Source organism: Chroicocephalus ridibundus, chromosome 5 (genome assembly GCF_963924245.1).
Source record: "Chroicocephalus ridibundus chromosome 5, bChrRid1.1, whole genome shotgun sequence".
Lineage (NCBI taxonomy): Eukaryota > Metazoa > Chordata > Aves > Charadriiformes > Laridae > Chroicocephalus > Chroicocephalus ridibundus.
The window spans coordinates 73212977-73235750 of NC_086288.1; the positions used below are offsets into that span (position 1 = coordinate 73212977).

General features: G+C 37.7%; 1 protein-coding gene across 2 annotated transcripts in view; it reads right to left on the reverse strand.

Moving 5' to 3' along the window:
• DLC1 (DLC1 Rho GTPase activating protein) overlaps positions 1-22774 on the reverse strand; it is a 275274-nt gene that overhangs the window by 180017 nt on the left and 72483 nt on the right. For both annotated transcript variants that reach the window (XM_063337039.1, XM_063337038.1), the window contains exon 3: positions 324-473. In XM_063337039.1, coding sequence (XP_063193109.1) covers positions 324-473 — 150 coding nt within the window. The remainder of the gene's footprint in view (positions 1-323; positions 474-22774) is intronic.

Genomic DNA, 22774 nt, shown 5'->3' on the forward strand with positions numbered 1-22774 from the left:
CTGAGCTGACTCTGCATTTAGAGTAAGTGTTAATTAGAGAGCCAGACATCTGCTGAATCTTGTTGATCTCCCTTTCTTTCATCTGGGAGCTCTGAAGCCCTCATTTATGAAGTGATGCCAAAAGGCAATACTGGATTCCAATATTCCTGCCTTCAAAATGTACGGGCATACATACAAACAAAAATACAAGATAAATTCTTTACAAAAAGAGCTCTAGTTCTAAAATCAAGGAGCTGATAAATGTGAGGACTGAAAGAAAGAAAAGGTGAAGTAAAACCAGGTTCTACTTAGAATAATAAGAAAGATTAAGCAAACTGGCTTACAGGTATGTGTCTCCTCTTGTACGTCGGGGTGCTGGATGGGGAAGAGCCTGCACTGAGAGCATTTTCAATATCCTGGTCAAGCTGGTCCAGTTTCATAATTAACAGCACCATTGAATCCAGTCGTGATCGATCCCGATCTTCTGTTATTTCCTAAGGAACAGAACAAAAAAATTGCTAAATCTGAAATGGCATTACTTGGAAAGAATAAACTTAAATTAAGAAAGCTCCGTTTCTTAATTTGGCATGAATGTACGTTGAATAATAAGCAGAAAAATCTATTTTTTGCAAAAAATACTGTTTTGTGTAGTCAATTCACTGAGCATTGACATACTGCTGGGAAAACTTTTTATATTAATATTTAATATACATCCATTATAGCAATTAAATTTACAAAAACCCTACAATTGTTTAGTACAAATGCATCATTACCACTTCCTTGATACACACACTCTTTAAAGAGCTACTGATTCTAACACTCCTCCAAATATTCATCCCAAGTTAATTAATTTGATTGTATGAATGCAAATGATGAAGGTTAACGTATGATCGAAAAGGGAGAGAAGGAAGTTCAAAGAAGGCGTTTTCCAGCTGAGGGTAACCACAACTGCTTTTCCTTGCACAACTCATGAGCGTAACTATGTTTTCTCAATTCTTAGCAGAGATTTCTGTCTTGGTTGGAAATTCTTGATATACGTGACATAACGTTAACAGTATAGTAAACACTGCACTGTAGATGCACTGATGGGAAAGAGAGAAGGTTGATGGGTATTCACATCACAGCCTTAAAGATCTAGTTTATACAGCTTATTGTGGCAAATGGAGACGGAGAAGATCCCCAAAAGAGCAACCCAAAGCAAGATCTTCAGGTAGGAAGACTAAATCATGCCCTCAAGGAGTTCCTCTGTCTCTTTCCCCTTTATATGGAGAGTTAACACAAAAGTTGGCCAACTAGCCTGCCTCAAAATTCAGGACTATGAAAACCTCCCGTGGTTCCTGTATGGATTTTCATAATAGGAAGTTAGAAAATAGGAAGTTGCATTAACTCACTTAAAATAGTATTTTTATAAATCCTTCTCAAGAAATGGAAAGAAAGATGTTATAATTACTTCTTTGCGTCCGAGAAGTAGGTAACATAAATGACCAAATCAGCCTTTTTTGATAGTCATTAAACTGTTTTTCAGGCTACAAAGAGAATTCTCCAGGTAGTTAGGATTCTATCAGTGAAGTTTTTATAGACTGCTTCAAATACGTCGCAGAACATGAATTAAAGTAACTGTATAGATAAAATAGTCATATAAAACACGGTCTACATGGTCTTTTTGTGAAGACAGAGGTGACGAAGATTAGTTAACTAAATCTCAGAAAAGCAGAAATACAGATCTGTCAGGCCATAGCAGAGTTACGAACAACGTTCATAGCAAAGGCCAAACCCAGGGAGAGTGTGCATTTCATTTTTTATTACAACATGATATTTTGGATTGGGTTGCTGAAAAAGGTGATGAATTTTCAGGACCTCCCGATGAACCTGAACTAAGTTTAGAATGACCCTGAGAGAATATTACCTCAAAACAACGTAGCAATCACTGAAACGGGTTAAGTTTCCGTTTCAAACCGAAAACACAATGTCCCAAATGATTCATTTAAACTCCATGCATCTTCACTTTTAACTGATGTGAAATTGATGTCTGAAAATGTCAGAAAAGTTATTTCTTCTAATCTGCATGGGTGCAGAAAGCCCGATGGAGCAAATAAAGGTCTGCTAACACAGGAGACGTGACCTCCTTTGTGGCATGGGGTGGCGTTTGCCATGGTGGGTGAGATTGTAGCCAGTTTACCCACCCAGAGCAAGGCAGTGTTGCTACCAAAACTAGCCTCCTACACGGTATTTATTTCTATTAGTTTTGCTTGGAAATATACCACCGGAAAGGCTAATCAACCTAAAATTTACACTTGACTTAAAACCCAAAAGTTAACTGCCACACCACAACAAAATGAGTGGAGGCGACTGTGTGGGGTTTCTACTTTGTTTTGTGGGTTTTTTTTTTCAGACTAGGAGATAACAGGCTTTTTACATGAAGACCAAAAAAAAAAAAAAAGAAAAATCTGGAATTTTCCCCAAGCAAAGTGTTTGACTTATCCTGCCAAAAAAATACAATCTTTCTCTGCATGTAGCAGATTGAGAATGCTGGAGAAGAATCTGCTGAAATGAAGAGGTGGTAAAATATTGCTCAAAGTGATATTCAGGCTTGATACAACTGGCTGGCTTTGCAGGCAAACACCGCTTTCAGAAAACAATAATATTATCCGTATGGAATTTAGCTATTCTGTTCAGAAGTCCTCGCAATGGTTTGTGGTTCTGACTGCTGTTGACATCAACCTTGTCATGAGAAGTTTTAACATTTTAACTATAGTTTCTATTTATTACAATTTACCGAATAACACAATAATCACCTTCTGTTTGGCTGGGGCACTATTAAGTTGTGTACGTGAAAACCTAAGCATTATCTAAAAAATTTAACATACACAAATAAAAAAACTTGACTTGGCAATTCAGTACAACACACTAAATAAATATTATTATAAGATTAATTTATGTTTAGACAGTTTTAGCCTGGACGTTATCCAATAAATTTCCAAGAGCTTTATAGCCTATTTGTCTTTTTTGCATCTCCCTTGTGTGTATATTCTGAGATTTTATTACTGAAGTGTGATATGATCTAAAGCCAGGAAGATATTAGCAATTCATTTGTTTTCTTTTGAAAACAATGCATTTCCTTTGCATCCAGTCTTTCACATTTTCCCCCACTGATAGGTAGTTACCTTCTAAATTAGAACGCAAAAATACAAATTACGTTTATAGAATTATACAGAAATCCTGCCTTTATCATTTTGAACTCAAAACTCAGGCATTGGAAGGTGCCTGGTCAAAGACTGCCCTTACAACCTTAATTTCTGCCTTTGCAGACTTGTGTATTGGTCAATTGAGAAATGTATCACAAACACATACAGTAGGTCAAACTTGAGATGTTATTTGTCTGGAGATTTTATTTTTAACATGTCTCCACACAAAGAGGAAATACTTTAGGTCATGAACTGGAAAAAACAATATTTCTTTTAATTTGTATCCTCACTGGTGTGATAAAGGAGCTAGTTAAATTCCAATACAGTCATATGTTTAGAACAGAAAGCATTGTAACTGTTCCCAGAATGAAGGATGCCTGAATTACTCCTAAATTAAGTATTAAACCCCCAAAGTTAAGGTCATATGAAAAGAAATCCAAACATTTTTACAAGGAAAACAGTTCACAAGCCCTGTTGCTAGCATCAGCAAACAACGCTAACAAAATGAAAACATTTTTGAGAACGGGCTTGCAGATGAGATTCAGCCACTTTTTTAGACGCTTTTGTCATTTTGGAGCTTATATTGTTATTGAAAAAAATAACACTGTTTTTTTTCCTTAGGTACTCCTACGCCTTCAAGTGCTTGTTTGCCTTTATGCTACCGAGCTGCTTTGCGCTTGCATTTACAAACCGAAGTTGTTTATTAACATGATGTCCCTATAGCGCTCCGCATGGAGAACACCTGGCAATTCTGAATATAATGTTATTTGTGCACAACGTTATATTTTTATTTTGAACATTTGATGGATAAACAACAAACACTGACAGCATTGATCAGAGTATTTCTAAAACTTACCCCCCCTTATTTTTTTAAAGTTGCAACAGTTTTGTGCCCGTATTATCAGTACGTTACAATGATTTTAACCTACTCAAACAAAAGAAACCAGTTAAGGACTACAACACTAGTTAAGTTTGGATTTAATACATCCATTTTGTCTTATCGGGGTATGGCAAAACAGCTGAAGCCGATACTCTTTACTTCCTTCCTCTCTTAAACCCTGTATGTCTCAAAGTGTATTTTTCCCCTTCTCCTGTAGCCACTGTTTTACACCACACACACACGCGCCACATTTCTTCCTACTGTAGCCCCTTTTTCCCACAGACCTCTTTCAGCTGAATAGAGCCGAAGTAAAGGGTACCTTTTGAAAAGAAATATGTACTGTTAAGAGCAAAACATATTTTAATTTTCACAGCAAAAAAGTAGTTCGTATAGCACTACAGTAGTTAGTACACAAAACTAACTTTGTTCTCTCTCTTAATACCCACAGGGGGACTGAATCACTCCCACCTTCCCTGTAAGTGCTTCCTTTCAAAGGATCTGCTGGTTTCCAGACCAGAGCAAACCCCCGTTAGTGCCCGTGGGGTCCCCTGTGGTTAAGGAGGGGAGAGGATGTCCCACTCCAAGCTACCTCATGGTAGGGCCATCAGGACACCACCAGCCTCCTTCCTCCCTGACACTTTTGTGTCAAGAACATCATCATTTCTTTGAAAAGGAGACCTTTATTTTTAGAGGTAAGCCTAATGCACAACTGACGAGGCGAGCTTGATTACCCACAAAAGAAAGGCATCTTTTACGGAAAAAGCTGGCTGAGTTTTGTCTGCTATTGTTGATCTGCAGCCAACTGGACAGACGTAAAGTCTTGTATTAATGCTGTGTATTTCAGATGGCATTAAATTAGTCGCTCTTGTCTTTCCTTGCTAAAAATTCCCCTTTTTGAGAAATAGGAAGTTATTAAATCACTGATTTTTAGTACTGCGAAGGTTTTCATCTGAACTGAAAACAAGCAAAGAAAACTGAAAAATATGCTATTTTGGAATTGTCTGTTGATTTTTGCTAGCAGGTGTATAAATTGACGTGTAATTTCCATCCTTCTACATTCCAGTGTACAGTTCACAAACTTTGAAAAATACATAACAGTTTAATCTTTCTCTAAATTTTATACTCTACAGTACTATATTAGAGTCCTATTCTTCATTATATTGGAGGGATTGCAGGTGGAGAACATTAAAACACAATGAAAAAGCACTCCATTCATTTTTGACGTAAGACACAAGGCTTGGACACCAGCAAAAATCACAGTAAGATTACTATTATAAATTATATTTTGAGATAATATTTAAAATAGACGGAAAATGAAACAAATAACATGAGCATACACTGGCCTACACATGCACAGGTGAGGAGACATGCTCATGCACACAGCTGTCCCTACCCATTCACGCAAGGTTTTGGGAAGGTATTTTTCCTTCTCATTTTTCTTACAAGATCTTTAGATAGCTGACTCAATTTTCCAAATATAAAGTATTCAATAGCACTGGTTTACATGCACTTTTTAATTCCTGTTAAACCCACAAATAAGTCGTGCTGGCAAAAGAGAAGTCTTCAGAGGCACTTGATTGCCATATAATGTAGCAATTATGATTTTTCACTACCGTGTCCTTAAAAGAAATGTAATAAATGCAATTACATCAGAAAGTCAGTCTCTGAATAACACATGCTCTTAACAAAACAGGTGCTTTTTATACTTCCTTCTGTGGAGCATAGTGCTTACAGGAATAGCGCTGCACTCCCTGGGGAACAGAGGAAAATGTGTTGGAATATGACAGGGAGCATAAAATCCAAATATACCCGAGCTGATAAATTCCAGGAACTGGAAGATTTCAGGACTAGAAGTGAGGTGAAGCTTCTCCATTTCACTAACTTTTCACAAGATCTTTCAAACTCATGTGCTACTTACAGATAAGGTCTGAATTTAACCTGATTTCCACTGCAGAAACTTGACATCTTTCACATTCAAAACTAATTTAATCTAAACAAAAGCATTCCTCTTTAGTAACTTCACACAGAATCACAAAATCACAGAATGGTAGGGGTTGGAAGGGACCTCTGGAGATCATCCAGTCCAACCCCCTGCCAGAGCAGGGTCACCCAGAGCAGGTTGCACAGGAACGCGTCCAGGTGGGTTTGGAATGTCTCCAGAGATGGAGACTTCACCACCCCTCTGGGCAGCCAGTCTGGTCTAGTGGGAGGTGTCCCTGCCCATGGCAGGGAGTTGAAAGGAGACAACCTTTAAGGTCTCCTTCCAACCCAAACCATTCTATGATTCTAAGTGGTCGCTCTTGAAACACGACAGCTCTGTAGTACAAAGTCAGTCAATCACGGTCACGTTCTAGCTAATGTCATATTACCATGGGTAGACGTTAATGGAAAACATAGACTTCTCAGACTGTTGTGACTGCATTAACATTATACCAATTCTCCTGCAATACCAATGCAAATAATAATTGGTGGCACTAATTCAGGTAACCAACAGAACGTAAAATTAACAACTCTAAATGGTATACCTTGTCCAGTGTAGAAGATAATTATCTTATACTTACAATACAACATTATAAACTATAGATGACGGGTGAAATCCAGCTTTCTGTCTTTGGAGTTACACTTGTTCACAGTAGCTGGTCTGATGACACCCAGCTCCCAGTAACCATTCCTGATTTAGGATCGTGTCAGGATTATGACTATGAAAATTTGCCAAAATCAAATCATGCACAGAGCACAACAAGAAAATAATCTGTCTTCATTGGGTGGAAAATGAAAAAATAGAGTTAAACATAAAATCATTAATCATGCTCTTTCCAGCACGAAGAATATTCAATTACTTTCCAATTTCCTTCTTCTCCTTCATATTTCCTAAATTAGCATTATAGTCACCTTTTATGACTACACTCTTATGGCTATGACTTACCAAGTAAGCAAAAAGCAAGTTTTTACCTTCACTGGACCCCATTTCTGTTTGCTATGAGGGGAAAGACTTCGGTTTTGTGGAGAATATTATGAGAGTAATCTGAGCACTAATTATCAGACTGGAAAAATACTGTGATTAAATAGAACTGTGATTAATTGGAATGTGAGTGATAGACGACTGATGCTCCATTTTTTATATTATTGCAAAACTACCTCAGATCTAGTAATTTTGTGCAAAATTAAGAAGAAAAAACTTCAGCGAACTTTTTATTGCTTTCCTATTACGCCATAAATCAGAGACTCAGCAAGGCAAAGTAGTGACTTTATTTTAATCATCAAAATTAAATCAGCATCAATGATATTATGAAGTTTAGCTTTGATATGCGTCTGTTGGCATGTGTTTTACAACTACACAAATAAGCAATTATATTTGTGTACTTATATATGCCTACTTTATAGATTGGTGGAAAGGGAGCTGTTTTGCTTTGATTTGTTTTAGTTTTGCAGTTATATCAGAGGGAGGGTTTGCCCTTCAGGAGTTCCGTTCTGGTCTCTGTGATTTTCTTTAAGCCTGATTTTCTGGCTTTTTGATTCATCAAACTAAATGTTCAAAGAAAATCAAGGGACAAGAACTGATGCCAATGACTGCTTACAAGGGTCATCATATCTATTGAAATCAAATGAATTAAGAATAATTTCTGTGGGAACTCCAAACTCCAAATTGTATCATCGGAAAGAAACAGCATGTGAGAAAATGTAAGTAAATTGATCACAAATCATTGAGTATCTTTGAATTTATCTATTATTATCTTTTGTATTTTATAATATTTAAAAATGTAATATCACAATTTTACTATCTGTATAACACAGTTAAAAATGCAAAGACTTTCTGAGGACTTCAGTTTCCATAATATTAGAGATCACTTTCTTCAGGCAATAAAACTTATCATTTGGAAATCAATATTTGAACAGTGACAAGTTTTTTGGACTCCAACTATTCACATTTATCCAATTTGGAAATGCTTGAGAGTGAGTTACAGGTTTCTGGATGCCTGATGCTGCACAAACACTTAGGACACCTCATTCTTAAAAGAAAATTTGGGCTTGGGAAATATAACTGATATATGACAAACACAAAAGATTTCACATATTTGGCCCATTAGTATACTTCATAAGTTGTGATTTGTTCATCCTTAAGACATGAGACCCTCCTGGAAACAAAAAGGTGAGGATAGTTATAAGCCAGCAATGTAACCTCACGGCAAATAAGGACCAACATTATCTGGGCTGCACTAGGAAGAACGTTGCCAGCAGGACAAGGAGGGGATCCTTCCCCCCCATTCAGCCCTGGTAAGACATATCTGGGTTCAGTCTTGGACTCCCCAGTACAAGAGAGACATAGACATACTGGAACAAGTCCAGTGAAGAGGATTAAGGGCTTGGAGAGTCCTTCATACAAGGAGAGGCTGAGAAAGCTGGAACTGTTTGGCCTGGAGAAGAGAAGGCTCAGGAGGGATCGACCTGATGAGCGAGTAAGAAGATAGAACCAGACACTTACTGGTAACCAGAGACAGGACAAGAGGCAATGGGAACAAACCAAGATACAAGAAATTCCATTAAGACCTAAGAAAAAAAAAAAATACTGTGAGGGTGACTGAGCAGTGGAATAGGTTTTCCAGAGAGGTTATAGAGTCTCCATCATGGAGATATTAAAAATCTGACTGGACACAGTCCGAGGAAACCTGCTCTGACTCTGCTTGGAATAGACAATCTGAAGAGGAGCCCTCCAAATGCACTATTTGGTGATTCTGTGATAGTTTTTAACACTTGCAATATGCTTTTTAAAGACAACACAAATGATGTGAGAACCTGTGTGGCATTTAGGACACTTTGCTTAAACCACTCTCTCCACCTATGATCCCCTCACCTCAATTTCTTCACCTTTTGTCAGTCTTAAGATTTGAAAGAGACAAAGAATAGGTACACGGACAGCAAAAAATAAGGCTTATCACAGGTTAATTTGTTGGATAGGACTTTGGAGGTCTCTAGACAAACCTTCTCCTCAAGTAGGGCCAGTTGTGACAGCAGACCAAGGCTTGATCCAGTCAGGTTATGGAAACCCCCATGGATAGAGAATACCCAAACTCTCTGGTAACCTGCTCTCATCCTTGACTGCCTTTGTGGGAAAAAAGCTTTTCTCTGAAGAGATCATCTAATGCATTTCAAACCTGGGAGGAAGGAATTGTTTACAAATGGAAAGCAAAGCCAATATTTTCAGCTTTACACTGCAGGGAAGATAGTGCAAAGAGGACGGGGGAAGAGGAGTGAATATAAAACCTAGTTTGTCCTCCAGTTTACTACTGAAAACATAGAAACCGGATGATGGCTACTACTTATGTGAAGTCTATTAGTGACACTCTACCCGACAATCTTCCCATAATTGCAATGAACTTTGAATCAGGCCTAAGACAAACATGAGAATTAAACCCCACAAACAACTGTACACTCTAACTTCTCCCAGGTGAGAAATAGAAGTGCTTGTCTTAAACGGTTATCATGCTACCCTAGTAAATGAGGAGTTTTAAGAATAGAGGTTGCGCTATCAAATCAATCTTTTTAGATAAGGTATCCATTCATTAATCTGATTGCGATGTCAATAAATGAAAAAAACAGCCTATTAAGAAACCCACAACAAAATTCCCTCGCTAATAATAGCTTAATCAATTTCCCTGTTATTTGTGTGCATGGAGGGGGGAGTCTCCACCGAGTGTTTCAAGTCTAGTTAACTTAAAAGGTTGCAGAGAATTTGCTGTATTTGCTTTTCTTTGCAACCAAAACGTTTCTGCAAAGCTAGGAGGCATTATGGAAGAAATGTGCTGTTATACAAAAATTATAACAAATCCTCATATAAGGGGAGCTGGTTTAGCTGGTTACTTAACCTTGTAAATCCTGCCACGAGGGCTTGGCTTGAAGACATTCAAGTTATCATTCATGTGGGGGTTTTTTTGGTAAAAATATAAATATTTAACTGCTTCTGCCTTTTACTTTAGTTTTATATTACTCTTTTGAGTCCTGTGGGTTTATTTATATTTCTAGGTATTTACAAGTCAGATAAACACACACACATGCACGCATGCACTCTGATTTGTGCAGCAGAGAGACTTTGTACATTGATGATAGGTTTAAATATGTCAGAAGTAGATATTGCAAGTTTACCTGGAGACGCTAATTAAAAAAAAATAGATTGGGTTGGCTCATTACCAGGAATTGGCTGAGAATTTTTATATATTGAATGACAAAATGTAGGAATACGAAACTCGTTGAAATCAGCCCAGTGCTTTACGGTGTCTGAGAAACTGGTCATTTATTTAGATATCTAGCTAGAGACAGAAGAAGCTGCATTTATCGTTCTGGTTTTGGTATTATTGCTCGAGTTAGCAGTTTACATGAGAGATTCTCTACGCTTGTCTGCCAAACACAGTTTCCAATCCCTCTCATGTCTGGAGGAGGCTGTTAGAAGAGACAGGGAATAGAGGAAAGCCGAGATAGGATGCATTCAGCAAAGAGTATTTTCTTCCCCTGTTCCCTGAAGCATGACTAGATTATAGACACCTCTATAAAGAGGCAACAAAGAAAATATGGAACTTCAGAGCTGATGGTGGAAAGAAGGAAGCAGGGGATTCAATGTGGAGAGAAGAGCTCAAGTTCTTGTACAGAAAGTTATATGATACAGACAGGTATATATCAACCAGACTGAATCTCAGGGATCCAAGCAACCCTGTGTCTGAAAGGATACCCAGGATCAAGGCACAAAAGTGTGAAACCAGATGCATAAGGCCTACTTTAAACAAGTCACATGTTAATCTGCTCTACTGCAGAATGGACCTACTTCGTTTGTGCAGTGAGGAAAGTATCAGAGCATCACATGAGAATCAAAACCCATAAACCACTCTCCAACTTCTTCCAGGTGAGAAACAGAAATTACTTAGATGGTTAAGATGCTAACCTATTAAATTAAGAGTTAAATTAAGAATGCAGGTTGAAAGAGGTGAGGTGATGTGATGTGGGGTGCTCTACGTGTGATATGATCCAGTTACAAGTCCTATTGTCAAGATGGGCAAAATGGAAGATGCAATTTGGGGTGGTTTTGTTTGTTTTTTTTGTTTTGTTTTTTTTCTTTCCTTTGTTGTGCTATTCAGCAACACTAAAGTGCAACACTGTGGATCAGATAACAAGGCTTGCAGAAAAATGAAGGAACAAATAAGTAGCACTAGGATGAAAATGGTATGAAAAAGATAAGGCAATGACTAGCAGAGTGGGAAATATCAGTGCTAATCCAAACAGGACACTTGTGGTACAGAAAACAACAAAAATGCAGAAGTAATTTTCTGTAAATGTAGAAGGGCAAACTTCTGGCAATATACAAAACTTGCCTGCACTGTTAATATTCTGTCCCTGCATAGACCACCCTTCCATGCAAAGCTATTTGGAAATCTCTTTTAAATATTTTGGTGTTACTTCTGGTTCATTTAATCAGAAAAAAATGAACTAACCGAAGAGTTTTGAAGCCATGCAAGTGACCTGAGAGAACTGTTTAAAGATTATTTTAGGCTTACTGTTGTGGCAGATGTAGCAATGCATGATGAAGGTTGTTGCAAACTTCCAGAAGTTATAGCAGAGTCATGTTTTTCTTGTGCAGACATTTCGTGACAAATAGAGGAGGGAAGCTGAGAATTTAAACTCTTCTCTAATAAGACTGAATTTGTTTAGAAACAGTGGACTTCAAAATAGCACTGTTTCTTTCAGAGGCAGAATGTTCTCTGCAACAAAAACACTGGAACAGATTCTCAGAATGCTGCTTATGTTTGCATGTGACTTGAATGACGTGATTGATTTAGTCGCCAGTGTATAGAGAAAAACATTTGTAAAACCGAACAACCTTTTTACTGCAGAGCTTAATCAACGTAACCTCCCCCCCGTATCATTATAACAGTGGTGGCAATTATAGCACGTGCATCTCCACGAACAGTGCATCTCCCCCTTAAATAGGGAGACCAATGTCTCTTCCGACAATTAAGGACGATGTTCAGAAAAAGCTGTGGTCAAACGTTATTTGAAAGTCCCAAAGCTCAAAGATCTACTTGCTTGCCTCCCAGTTTTGCCCACCGTACTGCTGCAAGACTGGTGCTTTGCTGTAAATACAAATATTCTGCGTAGCTTCTCTATACTTAGGATCTGAAGTCTGATTGTTAGCTATATAAGTGTACTTGATCTCACCTCTAGCAATGAGCTGAGCTTTTTGATTATACCTGTCCATGGATTGTGTAAACTGCTCATTTCTTTCTTGCAAAGATGCCTTTCAATACCAAGACGAACTCTAATGGATGTTTACTACTGTATAATAAATCCACTACTAAACCTTACAGTGGCCAATGATTTAAAATATACTTTCAGCTTATATGGTATTAATAACAGTTTAGTATTTCAAGATTCAAGCGTGATCAGAACTCAATTGTTTAGTAACTATGTGCTTGTAGTAGTATTCGGAACTTAGTTTTAAAAAACAGATATCTAAATCATGATCTGTTAGAGGTCATGGTTTCATGGTTACTTTAATTGTCCCAAAATTCACAGTTCTACGACAAGTTGCTGATCCCTCATCTACTCTCCCAGGCCACCCCTTACCACCCCTTGTGCCAGCACCGGTTTCCAGTTTTGAGCCAGTGGGATCCGGCTGAACACGATCCCTGGGAAAGGGGCAGTACTGAGCAGGGTCAGTTCCCTACTCTGGTTCTCCCTGCAGCCATGAAATGCCAGGGCTGGCCAAGGAGCCAAATGAAGGCAGCACAAAAAGCTGTACTGATTTTTCTTTCTTTCTTTTTTTTTTTTTTTTGTCTTTTTTTGCAGGACCCTGGATTTATGTTGGTGCAAAGTGACCACATAACTGTAACCTTGCTTTTACAGATGAGGTTATGCTGATTTTACAGACATTGAGACATTGCAGGGTCTGCGGGCTTCTCAAATGTTTTTCTTCAAGACACCACCACAAGGAACTTAAGGGAGTCTGCACATTTGTAACTTAGTTGGTGAGGGTTTGAGAGAGGTGTATTGTCGAAAAAGAACAGTCAATTGCTGTCCCTTGCCCCGCAATTCACCCATGTATCCTTCTTTAGCTTTGCCAATCTATGCAGCTGATGAAACGCCAGAGATATTTTTTTATGTCACAAGTTTGTAGGAGAACATGATAGCATGAGAAAATCCATTGCTAATTTTTTATATTCAGTGAAAGGAGTTTAAGAGACTTGTTTTCTTCAAAAAGAGCTCATTCTTTCCCATGTGAAAATTAGATTGTCCCAGTGACAATTACTTTCTTATTAAATTACTTCTGCACAGTAAGATTTAAACGAAGGGTAGTTTTGTATCACAATCCATGGCACATTGTTATTTATGAGAACTGGTATCGGTGACTGAGGAGGTGGTGGCAAAAATCTTGATCTTGAATTAGGATAAAGTTTGCATTTGTGAATAAGACTGAACAAAAGTTAGAGTTCATTTTTGTGTTAAGACCCGACACCCTGAATATTCAGAACTCATTTTAGCAAGTGTTTCAACAGAAAGGTAACAAAACCAGATGTTCATAGATGACTTCTTAGCTTGACTATATGGAAGCCTCGTCACAGGCAAATTGAGATCCCCAAACTGAGAGTGGGATTAAATATGTGTGTGGGGGGTGGAAACGTTGATCAAGGCAACTGCTATTCCTTTTCAGCCACACGAATAAAGATTCTAGATAGTTGAAAAAGTCTTCACAGAACACGCTCTCTCTTTAAATTCTTAGTACGTAGTAACAAATGGCAATCAGAGCTTTTGAGAAATTTCAGAATCAAAGGAAGCTGGATTACACCCTATTTTACAGGAAGCTGGCACACACCACATTTTACAGCTGTTTCCTGGATTAAACAGCCAAGATGCTGCTGTCGTGTCATCTTCTCCAAAATTCTACACCAATTGTGAGATGTCTTCTGAAGCACTGATAATGGCCCAGACTGGGTAAAAACAACCAAAAAAACCCTTCTTTACCTCAGACACCCCTTAATAGCATCTGTCTTCTGTATATTGTTGTCTGAAATTCATCAAAGCTAAGTGTCTGACCATGTGGTAAGTGGTTGACTGGAATTTTGTAAAAGTCTGTGGTTCAGACGAGGAATTCCGCTTTTCTGTATAATATATTCAGCTATTTCATGTATGCCTTTGAAATATGTTTATGCGCACTGGAATTATTCTAGCTATTAAATGTTACTTAATGGGATTGATCTGCGCACAGTGCACAGCATTGAGGGCTTGCTCCGACACGCGCGCTGGCCTGTAAACTAGCCTTTAGGGTTGACTATCCCTTCACATCAAAGGATGTAACCCATGTAACACGCAACCGAAAGACAAAGTTACTCTGAGAGCCTCATTCTTCTGCAGCTACCTTTTTGAATCCTTCAGTTCACTCCCCCTAGAAAGCGTGCTGCTTAGATTTTTCTGTCGTTCACTTTAAATACTCATTTTCCTTTAGCATTTCTATCCTAAATCCTTAGAAGCAGGCTCAAAGTTGCACCACTACTAAAGCAATTTTCCATAAACATTTAAATGAATACAATTTGTATACTCGTTTTCAGGCATTCACTGCTTTTTCAACAGCAAGTTCAGCTTCTCAAGTCTAGGGACTATTTTAATCTGAAACCATCAACACTGACTGCTTTAAATATTAAAATATTACACATTTATATACACTATTAATGAGCTAACAATAGAAAGTCATAGAATCATAAAAAATACAACTGTAAGAGATCTTGAAATATCATGTCATCTGTCTCCCTCTCAATGACAGGACTGGCACACTTGATGGATGGTTCTCCAGCTCCTCTTACAAACATCCAAAACTGCCCCAAGCAAACAAAGTTTTATTCCAGTTCTACCTTCCTTAGCACTAAAAACCTATTTTTAACGCAGAATCTCAACCTGTCTAGCTTGAACTCATTAAGTCTTATTTTTTGCCAATTTTTGGTTTGCATTACAGACAGTTCTTGTCCTTGGAGATGGTGTTATGTTCACCCCTAGTCTCTTGTTCAGGCTCATTCCTTCCCCTCTACACTGCAATGTCAGGGACTGGTTTCTTCTATCTCTGGCCATTCTCAAATAAATTCTTGAGTTTCTCCTGGGCTCTCCTCCTGAAGAGCAACTTGCAAAACCCTCTGCCTTCACTACAAGGGGAACTGATGTAAAAAGTGCATCTCTAGGAACGGGAAAGCATGTTTTGCTCAGTGATTTACCTCTTTCCAGTATTCCACTTAGTGTTTGTACTGTTGTTGGATAGGTATTGCTGCTTTTGTATACAGCCTTACCCATACCAGGTACACTTGCCACTCATACCCTGGAGCTATGCCCACCGTCAAACGCATTACACTGCATTATATGATAACGAATCCTCTTCAGGAAGTAAGACAAATAATTTCAAAACTAAATATTAGTGTATACTCTTTTTAAAAGTACTCATAATCTATTGCAACTAAAGTGAAAATTCAGTACCAATAGCATTCCATGGGGATATCGCCATATAATTTGCTTTCACATCATTTCATAACTCAGCCATGGTGAGTATTGTGTGATCTGTACCAGGACCGTCTGAGGAATTTTGGTTCTTCTATCAGCAATAGCAAAAATATATTATTCCAAATTGTATTCACAGCTAGTAGATAGAAAAACAGATTTATATTTTATTCTTCCCCACTGCTTATTTTTCTACTTCCAGTTTTTTTTTTTACAATGAAGAAGAAGTAAAAGTCTCAGACCGTGATGGAATAAGCTGCTCAAAAAACTTAAGTCTTTCTTACTATAAAGTCTGAAGACATCTCATATGGATATACCGAGGGGAAGAAGAAATATTAAGGGAAACAAAACACGTTAGAAATGTTGTGACAGATTATTGTGTATCATACCTGAATTCTTAACACATTTATCTAAAAAACACAGGCTGTGTTTACACCGTCAGTCAAGACAATAATAAGGAGTAAATAAGCAGTAAATGACAGCCTGAGCTGGAACCTGAGCCTCTACCTCCAGGGAGAAGCTAACTAGCAAAGCCCTACCAGGACTCGAGACTGGACTGTGGCCACAGCCTTTTCCTTTTCCTTTTTGTTCCTGAGATTTTCAGCTAGGCTGCAGCAGGCAATGGCACTAGCGCTTGGCTCTGACAGCCAGGACCAGGAGAAGCGCCCGTCTCTCAGAAAGGACACGCTGCTCAAACCAAGGTCAGTCGGTCAGCCTGCGTCACTGCGTCTGTCCACAAAGGACCCAGTAGCCTACAACTTGAACGGGAGGTGACGTTGGTTACAAGTCCTAGTTTTGACTAATACCCAGCGTATCTACATTGTAAATATGACCATAGCTATGCAGGAGATACACAGATATACAAACATAATTTTACATATATATAAAACCATATTTTTTTTATATATATATATACACACATATATACATATATAAGAGGGGAGAAAATGAATACAGAAGTTAATGTTAGTTCTAAGTGTGGCTTTACCAAATCAGAGGTGTGAGTTCAAGAGTTATCTCAAAGAGGAGATGATAGAATGAAAAAGACAAACATTTCAGGGCCAGGATGCAATCAGATATTTTAACTGATGTTCAACAAACCTGGATTCCATTCCAAACTCTTCCCCAAAACAGTATTTGGGGTGAATACGATTTCATTCTTACAAAACAATTTGAAAAGATTTTAATTATTTAACTGCGATACAGTTTTAATTATTTTCAATTTTTTTTTCCCCACCTGAATCTGTATTTCTTGCTGGAAGTCAAGATTTCAGTAACTAGAGAACTCCAGTAATTATGGCTAGAAATATCACTAAAACTCAGAACATGCTGCAAAAAAAATTGGAAAATAAACATAATATTTTGAAAGGTACTAGATTTGTAGTAAGATTTTATTTTGAAAAGACTAATTTTGAATGAAAATGTAAAAATAAACTCTGGCCATAGAATGAGGGCTGAAAAAAAAAAAACCCCACAGGAAAAGAGAACTCCTTGTGAGTTAGAAAAGAGAGAGATATGAAAGGAAAGAATAGGAAACTCAAAGTTGCTCCAGCATGGACAAGAGAACAGTATTGTCAGTCAGCACCTTGCTATGATCTTGGCACTGCACTTCTGACGGTTTTTAACTGGACAAACAGGCAACTACAAACACTCGAGCAGGATGTTGCTAACAATGAACAAGCTGCACTGTAAAAAAGCAGATGGAATAAAACTCGTATATGCCAAGAAGATAGGATACAAAGGGCCTTGGAGAAAGTAGCATTCAAGACAGGGAGAAAAAAAAAATATAGGAAATTCATTATTTTGGGGTTTTCTCTTATTCTTCACAAGTAGCCTGAAGTTTCATGTGCTCAATGAAGTGTAAAAAAGTTCAGATATGAAGAGCAAATAGTGAGGGATATTTTAAAAGTATTGAACATTACCATTTTGAGAAGCCGTACCATTCAATATGGCTGTTAGCTTGGATATGTTGCAGGGAAAATTTATTCATCCGGATGTAATGGGACCTGTTTGGGAGACTTAGCATGGTGTGATTTCCATTTCTTAATGGCAGGGAAGCCATATCAACAGTTCAGGTTCAAGAGAAATAAATAAAACAAATTACATAATTTGTTCAAGCATTTTCAGAAATGCTGGTTTGCCCGCTGCCAAATTCATCCTGCTTCAGGACAGTGGAAAAATCTTAGCCAAGCTCTACTGAAAGATGCCTACCTGACATAAACACCTTCTGTTAATTCTACTGGCCTTAGATCACTAAATGGATCATTAATGATCCACGTGATCTTGGCGAAGGGCCAGTTGGGCTAGGAGTAACATAGATTTCAAGAAGCTCTAGGATTAAGAGGCAATGATCACAAATCACGGATCTCTAATTAAACTTTCCTATACTCAAGTGAATTCCATGACAGTGTTGTCTTTAAGGAAGAGATGACAGATGTGAGGACTGAGGATTGCACAATGAAGTTTCCTTTCAGTTCCTCAGCTTGAAATATTAAAGCCAGTTTCTCTAAAATAAACATTTCTCATGAAGTATATCATTCTCTCTCAACTTTTCGAGAGCATGGTTTTCAAGAGTGCTGCAGGAAAATCTTGTTTCTAAGTCTTTTTTTGACTTTGTCTCCCTGACTCAGTGAGTTATATGGTGTGTTAGTCTGCATTATGTCATTGAAAATATGAGTCTGACATTTGTGGTTTATTAATGGTTGAGCTAAGAGAAAAAAATCAGTGGCAAAATCAGAGATGCAATGACCAACATGCATATATTGTAATAGGGGAACAGCTGTGGGGCACGTTAAGCCTGGCTTTGCATCTTTGATCCAAAAAAGAGCACAAGCATAGACACAAGAAAACAACAAATACAATTAAAGCTGCAAAAACTTCAATAACCAAGTTGTATCGAGCACCTGGTTATAACCACTATGCCACAGGAAGAGCTAAGTCACTGTCCGCTGTGACACATCTGTGGCTGCCAATGGAACACAGTTTGTGAAATACCCAGAAATGATTGCCTGAACTGGTAAACCTGTCTTTTTTTGATGATGCCACCCCACTTTGAGGTAGAATTTCTGCAAAGAAAGAAAACAAAAATAAGCCAAACATCCCAAGATTCCCAGGTCAGGAAGGACAAGGGGTAATTTAGTCTCTGGATAATAGGAAAGTCTTGAATTGCTCTTGAACAGTCCTCAGAGGCTAGTTTATCAAGCTGTGCAAGCAGGATAACATGTAATCCATGCTCAATACTATTGGGTGAAGGCTAATAGGAGAGTCTGGAGAACGTGTCTGATTAATGACTCATGCTAATGAACCGCGTCTTCCTGTTCGATTGCATACTAACGCAAGGATGCAGAGGAGGCGTAGAGAAGTTGTAATGAAACAGTAGAGGCAAACTAAAACAATGAGATGAATAAGTCACATTCAGATCATCATTTAGGCAATGGCAATAGTTGTCAAATACTGAGCCTGAGATCAAAGGTGGCCTTGCAGTCTCAAGCTCCAAGGAGAAAGGAACGTGCGAGACTGACCTTATAACCGAGTCATAGCTCTCACGGTCTGAAAGTTAGTATCTCATTTAAGCCTCAGCTGATTAAAGCCTGAGTGGGAAATTGGTGAGTAAAGCTGGGTGGGAAGGAGTATGGTACAGTTAGGCCAGTGACCAGGATATTTAGCGAGAGACTCATAGACTGCTGCAGTATTACTTAAGTTTCAAATAATGCAAAAGATACTGTAATCTATAGCTAGAAAAGGATAGGACAGATTATAGCAGATGCTAGAACTAATACAATTAAAAGATGTAAAGATATTTTCTCTACTGTTAATGAGCACCATGGGAAGGCCGCTGCCAGGTCTTTGAAATCCAAATATAAGCTCCAAGGATTCGTAACGTTATATTTTTGGATCAGTTAGAGCATGTTAGTGGGCCTATGCAGTGTTACCATTAAATAACAATGATGGTGCTATAGAAATTTAATGCATTTAGAGACTAGTGCTAAGTGAAAGCAGTGAAACTATTGTAATTATTGGGTTTACCAATAATATTAAGGATTGTGCCTCCTGGACCCTTAATTATTTAAGTCAACAGTATGATACCCTAATTGACCTTATAAGATTAAAGTGTAAGAAAACGCAGAACATAAGAATGAAGGATTTTTTTCTGTAACTGTGAAGTTAGATTCAAAAGCCCAGCAATTAACCTGACCTGATTTTCACAAATCCTCAGCTTCTGTTTGCACTGCATTTTCAGTAGTTCAGCCCTTCAAGTTGACAAAATAAAACAAGTTGTGTGCCACAATTAGCGTTACTTAAATAAATGAGTCTCCAAATATGATTCAGTGAATTAAATTCAGATTGGTGTAATCTAGCTATTAACAATGGGGACAGTATCGGGATCAGATACATATAACAACAATTTGTAGAACTGAAAAAAAAATAAAAAAGGGAAAATATCAAGATTCAGTGAGTGCTGATAAACTGAGTTACCAATGAATAATGAAGAATTACCATGGGCTAAGAAGAAGACTGTATACATTAGTGTTTCCCATCTGCATATTCCAGCTTAGCTGGAGTGCAGTAAAGTGCACTGTAATTGTGAAATCTTTTAAGCAAACTGTTACGCTTATATAAATCCGTAAATCTCAAATCCTGGATAATCTTTTGCACTTATATTTGTATGGAAATGTCCGATCATTCTAAGCTTTTCAATCTCTTAAATTGAACAAGCACATGCCATTTTAATTATTAAGCTTTTGTTTAAAGAAAAAAAAAAAAAAAAAAAAAAAAGAAGTTTGCAGACTTCTATTTCAGCTGGGCTGGCTTGTTTTCCAGGTGACTCATTCTGCTTTGCAGCTATGCAATAGGCAGCCTATGGTATGTCACTAAGAAGTGTCTGCTTACATATATAGAAAAGAAGTTTAATGAATCATGAAGCCATGATGCAGTAACGATAGCATGTGCTCAAGCAAAAGGTCTAAAACTGCCACAGAATGGAGCAGAAACATTTCTTTCAAAATTTGCCCTAAGTGGACACATTTATATATTTTTTACCTTATTTTCCTTTGTCATAAAATAAGGTTTTGTTGATAACAAGCTGAAACGCCACTCTTCATTTTCAACTTGATCCTTTGCTTTTCAGGATTAAAATCTGACTGGGTTTGCTATGATTCACGCTTCAGAAATGTGAATCTTAGAAGACTCTCCCAGTGCAACATAGTGACTTTTAGTAATGGGATATTTCTTGAGCAGATCTTTTCTTCAAACATATATGCATGTACACCCCGTACCCCATATTTGAAAGTGTTGCCTTGCTTTCACACAAATCCAATTTGAGCGGTACGACCTCTTAGTTGGAAATGCAACTACAAAATTGCTGAAGCCCAGCTTACTTACCCTTGCAAATGCATGTTAAGTAAACACACTAAACAAAAATAGCGCTGAACATTTCTGAGTATATAATCTTTGGGAAAAGAATGTCTATCGGTTTTATCTTCAGAAGTTGTATAAGACAGTAGGGCAACACTATTTCTATACCTATTATTTCTAGATGCGTCCATAAGATAAACTATCACCATCATCTCCAGTTAATGAGTAAATGTGGCGAGGAATTAAAGGAATGGATACATTCTCGATTGAAACTTTGCTAGCTTCTTTAAAAACAATAGTTCTGCATGATGAAACAGTAACATTACTCTGTCTTAAAACTTTCCCTATATTCCTATAATAACCATAAAGCTGTAAGAAATAACAAGAAGTTTAAAAAACATTTTAGATGCAGGGTTTCCTGATATTAAACGAAATAAACACTGTCACCACATCTTGTGACAAAAACATAAAACATCTTTGAAGGTTGGCATAGCTTTTGCGTGAAATATGTCTACAGAGAAAAAAAAAAGTTGCTTGAGAAGGGAGAATGAGACTTTTGGAATAGCTAAGTACAGAGCAGCTGGCACAGATTAGCCTATGTCCTCATACAATCAAAATGTTTCTATTAGAGAACTTGAGATAACTAGCTTGAGAGGCATTTAAGTGTACTCCAGTATTTTTTTTCCCAATTTAATCAAGCATTATCTCATGAGATATGACTGCATTATCCCAGTAGAATTCAAGAATTACCAACCCTACACTATTTTTTTATATATATATACATATATATACATATATATGTATTTAATATCAGGTTATTGGGCTTGATTTTTATCTGAGGTGCATGCCAACTTTTATTGGCTTAACACAAGACACACCACGACAAAACCAGCTCAGGGGAAGAAAGAAACATTGCATGAAAGCTCTGGCTACCGATTCACAAGTGAGGCCAAAAAGAGTGAAACTACAGCCTGAGAAATGCATAGCAGAAATACATGTCTGGGGAAAGAACCTGACTCAGGCTGCAGCCAGCGCCAAGGCAAGCTGTGGTGATTTATAGCCACCCCCAGCTGGCCTCCCCAGGGAAGAACAGCACCAAGACCACAACAGACTTCAAGTGCATTCAAGGCACCTTATAGCGAGGGGTGCTGGACCGGTGATTGCCCCATTTGAATAATAGGACATCTGGAATCCAAAAGTATTCCTTACTGTCTAGAAATTTAGTATTAAAATAAATGTTAATATTATCAATCCTGTCCTTTTATGTGTGGGAAAAGGATAAATGCATAATTGGTCTAGAATTACCAATAAAATATTTACAAACTGCAGTTCCATCGTTATTTGAGTTAAATCCTGCTTCCTCTGACTCGTATCAACGTGACACATAAATGCCAATATACCTGTTTCACCAAGTCAGTGTGTTTATTAACATGAGAAAAATACCATTTGTCTCTTCTGCATTTAAAAAATTAGATAATAGATCTTATTCTTAGGCCCAGATTACTAGATGACCATGGGTCAAATCTGAGGCCCTTTGAAGTGACTGAGAGCTTGCCAGCAACAAAATTGGGATTTCTCCAAACTGATTTGCATCCTTCTGCTATGTGTCTCATCCAGGGCAACCATGCCTGGGAGAAGCCTTTTAATTCTGAGAGTTTATTTTTCTCTTGTCCAAGGCTCAGTTGCTCAGCAGATGTTTACGCTTAGGAAGATAAATATCTCTAAATATACAATTAAGTTCGATAGTCATATTGATACTTACATACCTTCAAAAAAGGCTGAACTTTTACGCTATTCTTGAAAAGAAGAGAGATGAGTAGAGAGCTGAAAGGAAAACTTGCTTACGGAGAAGAAT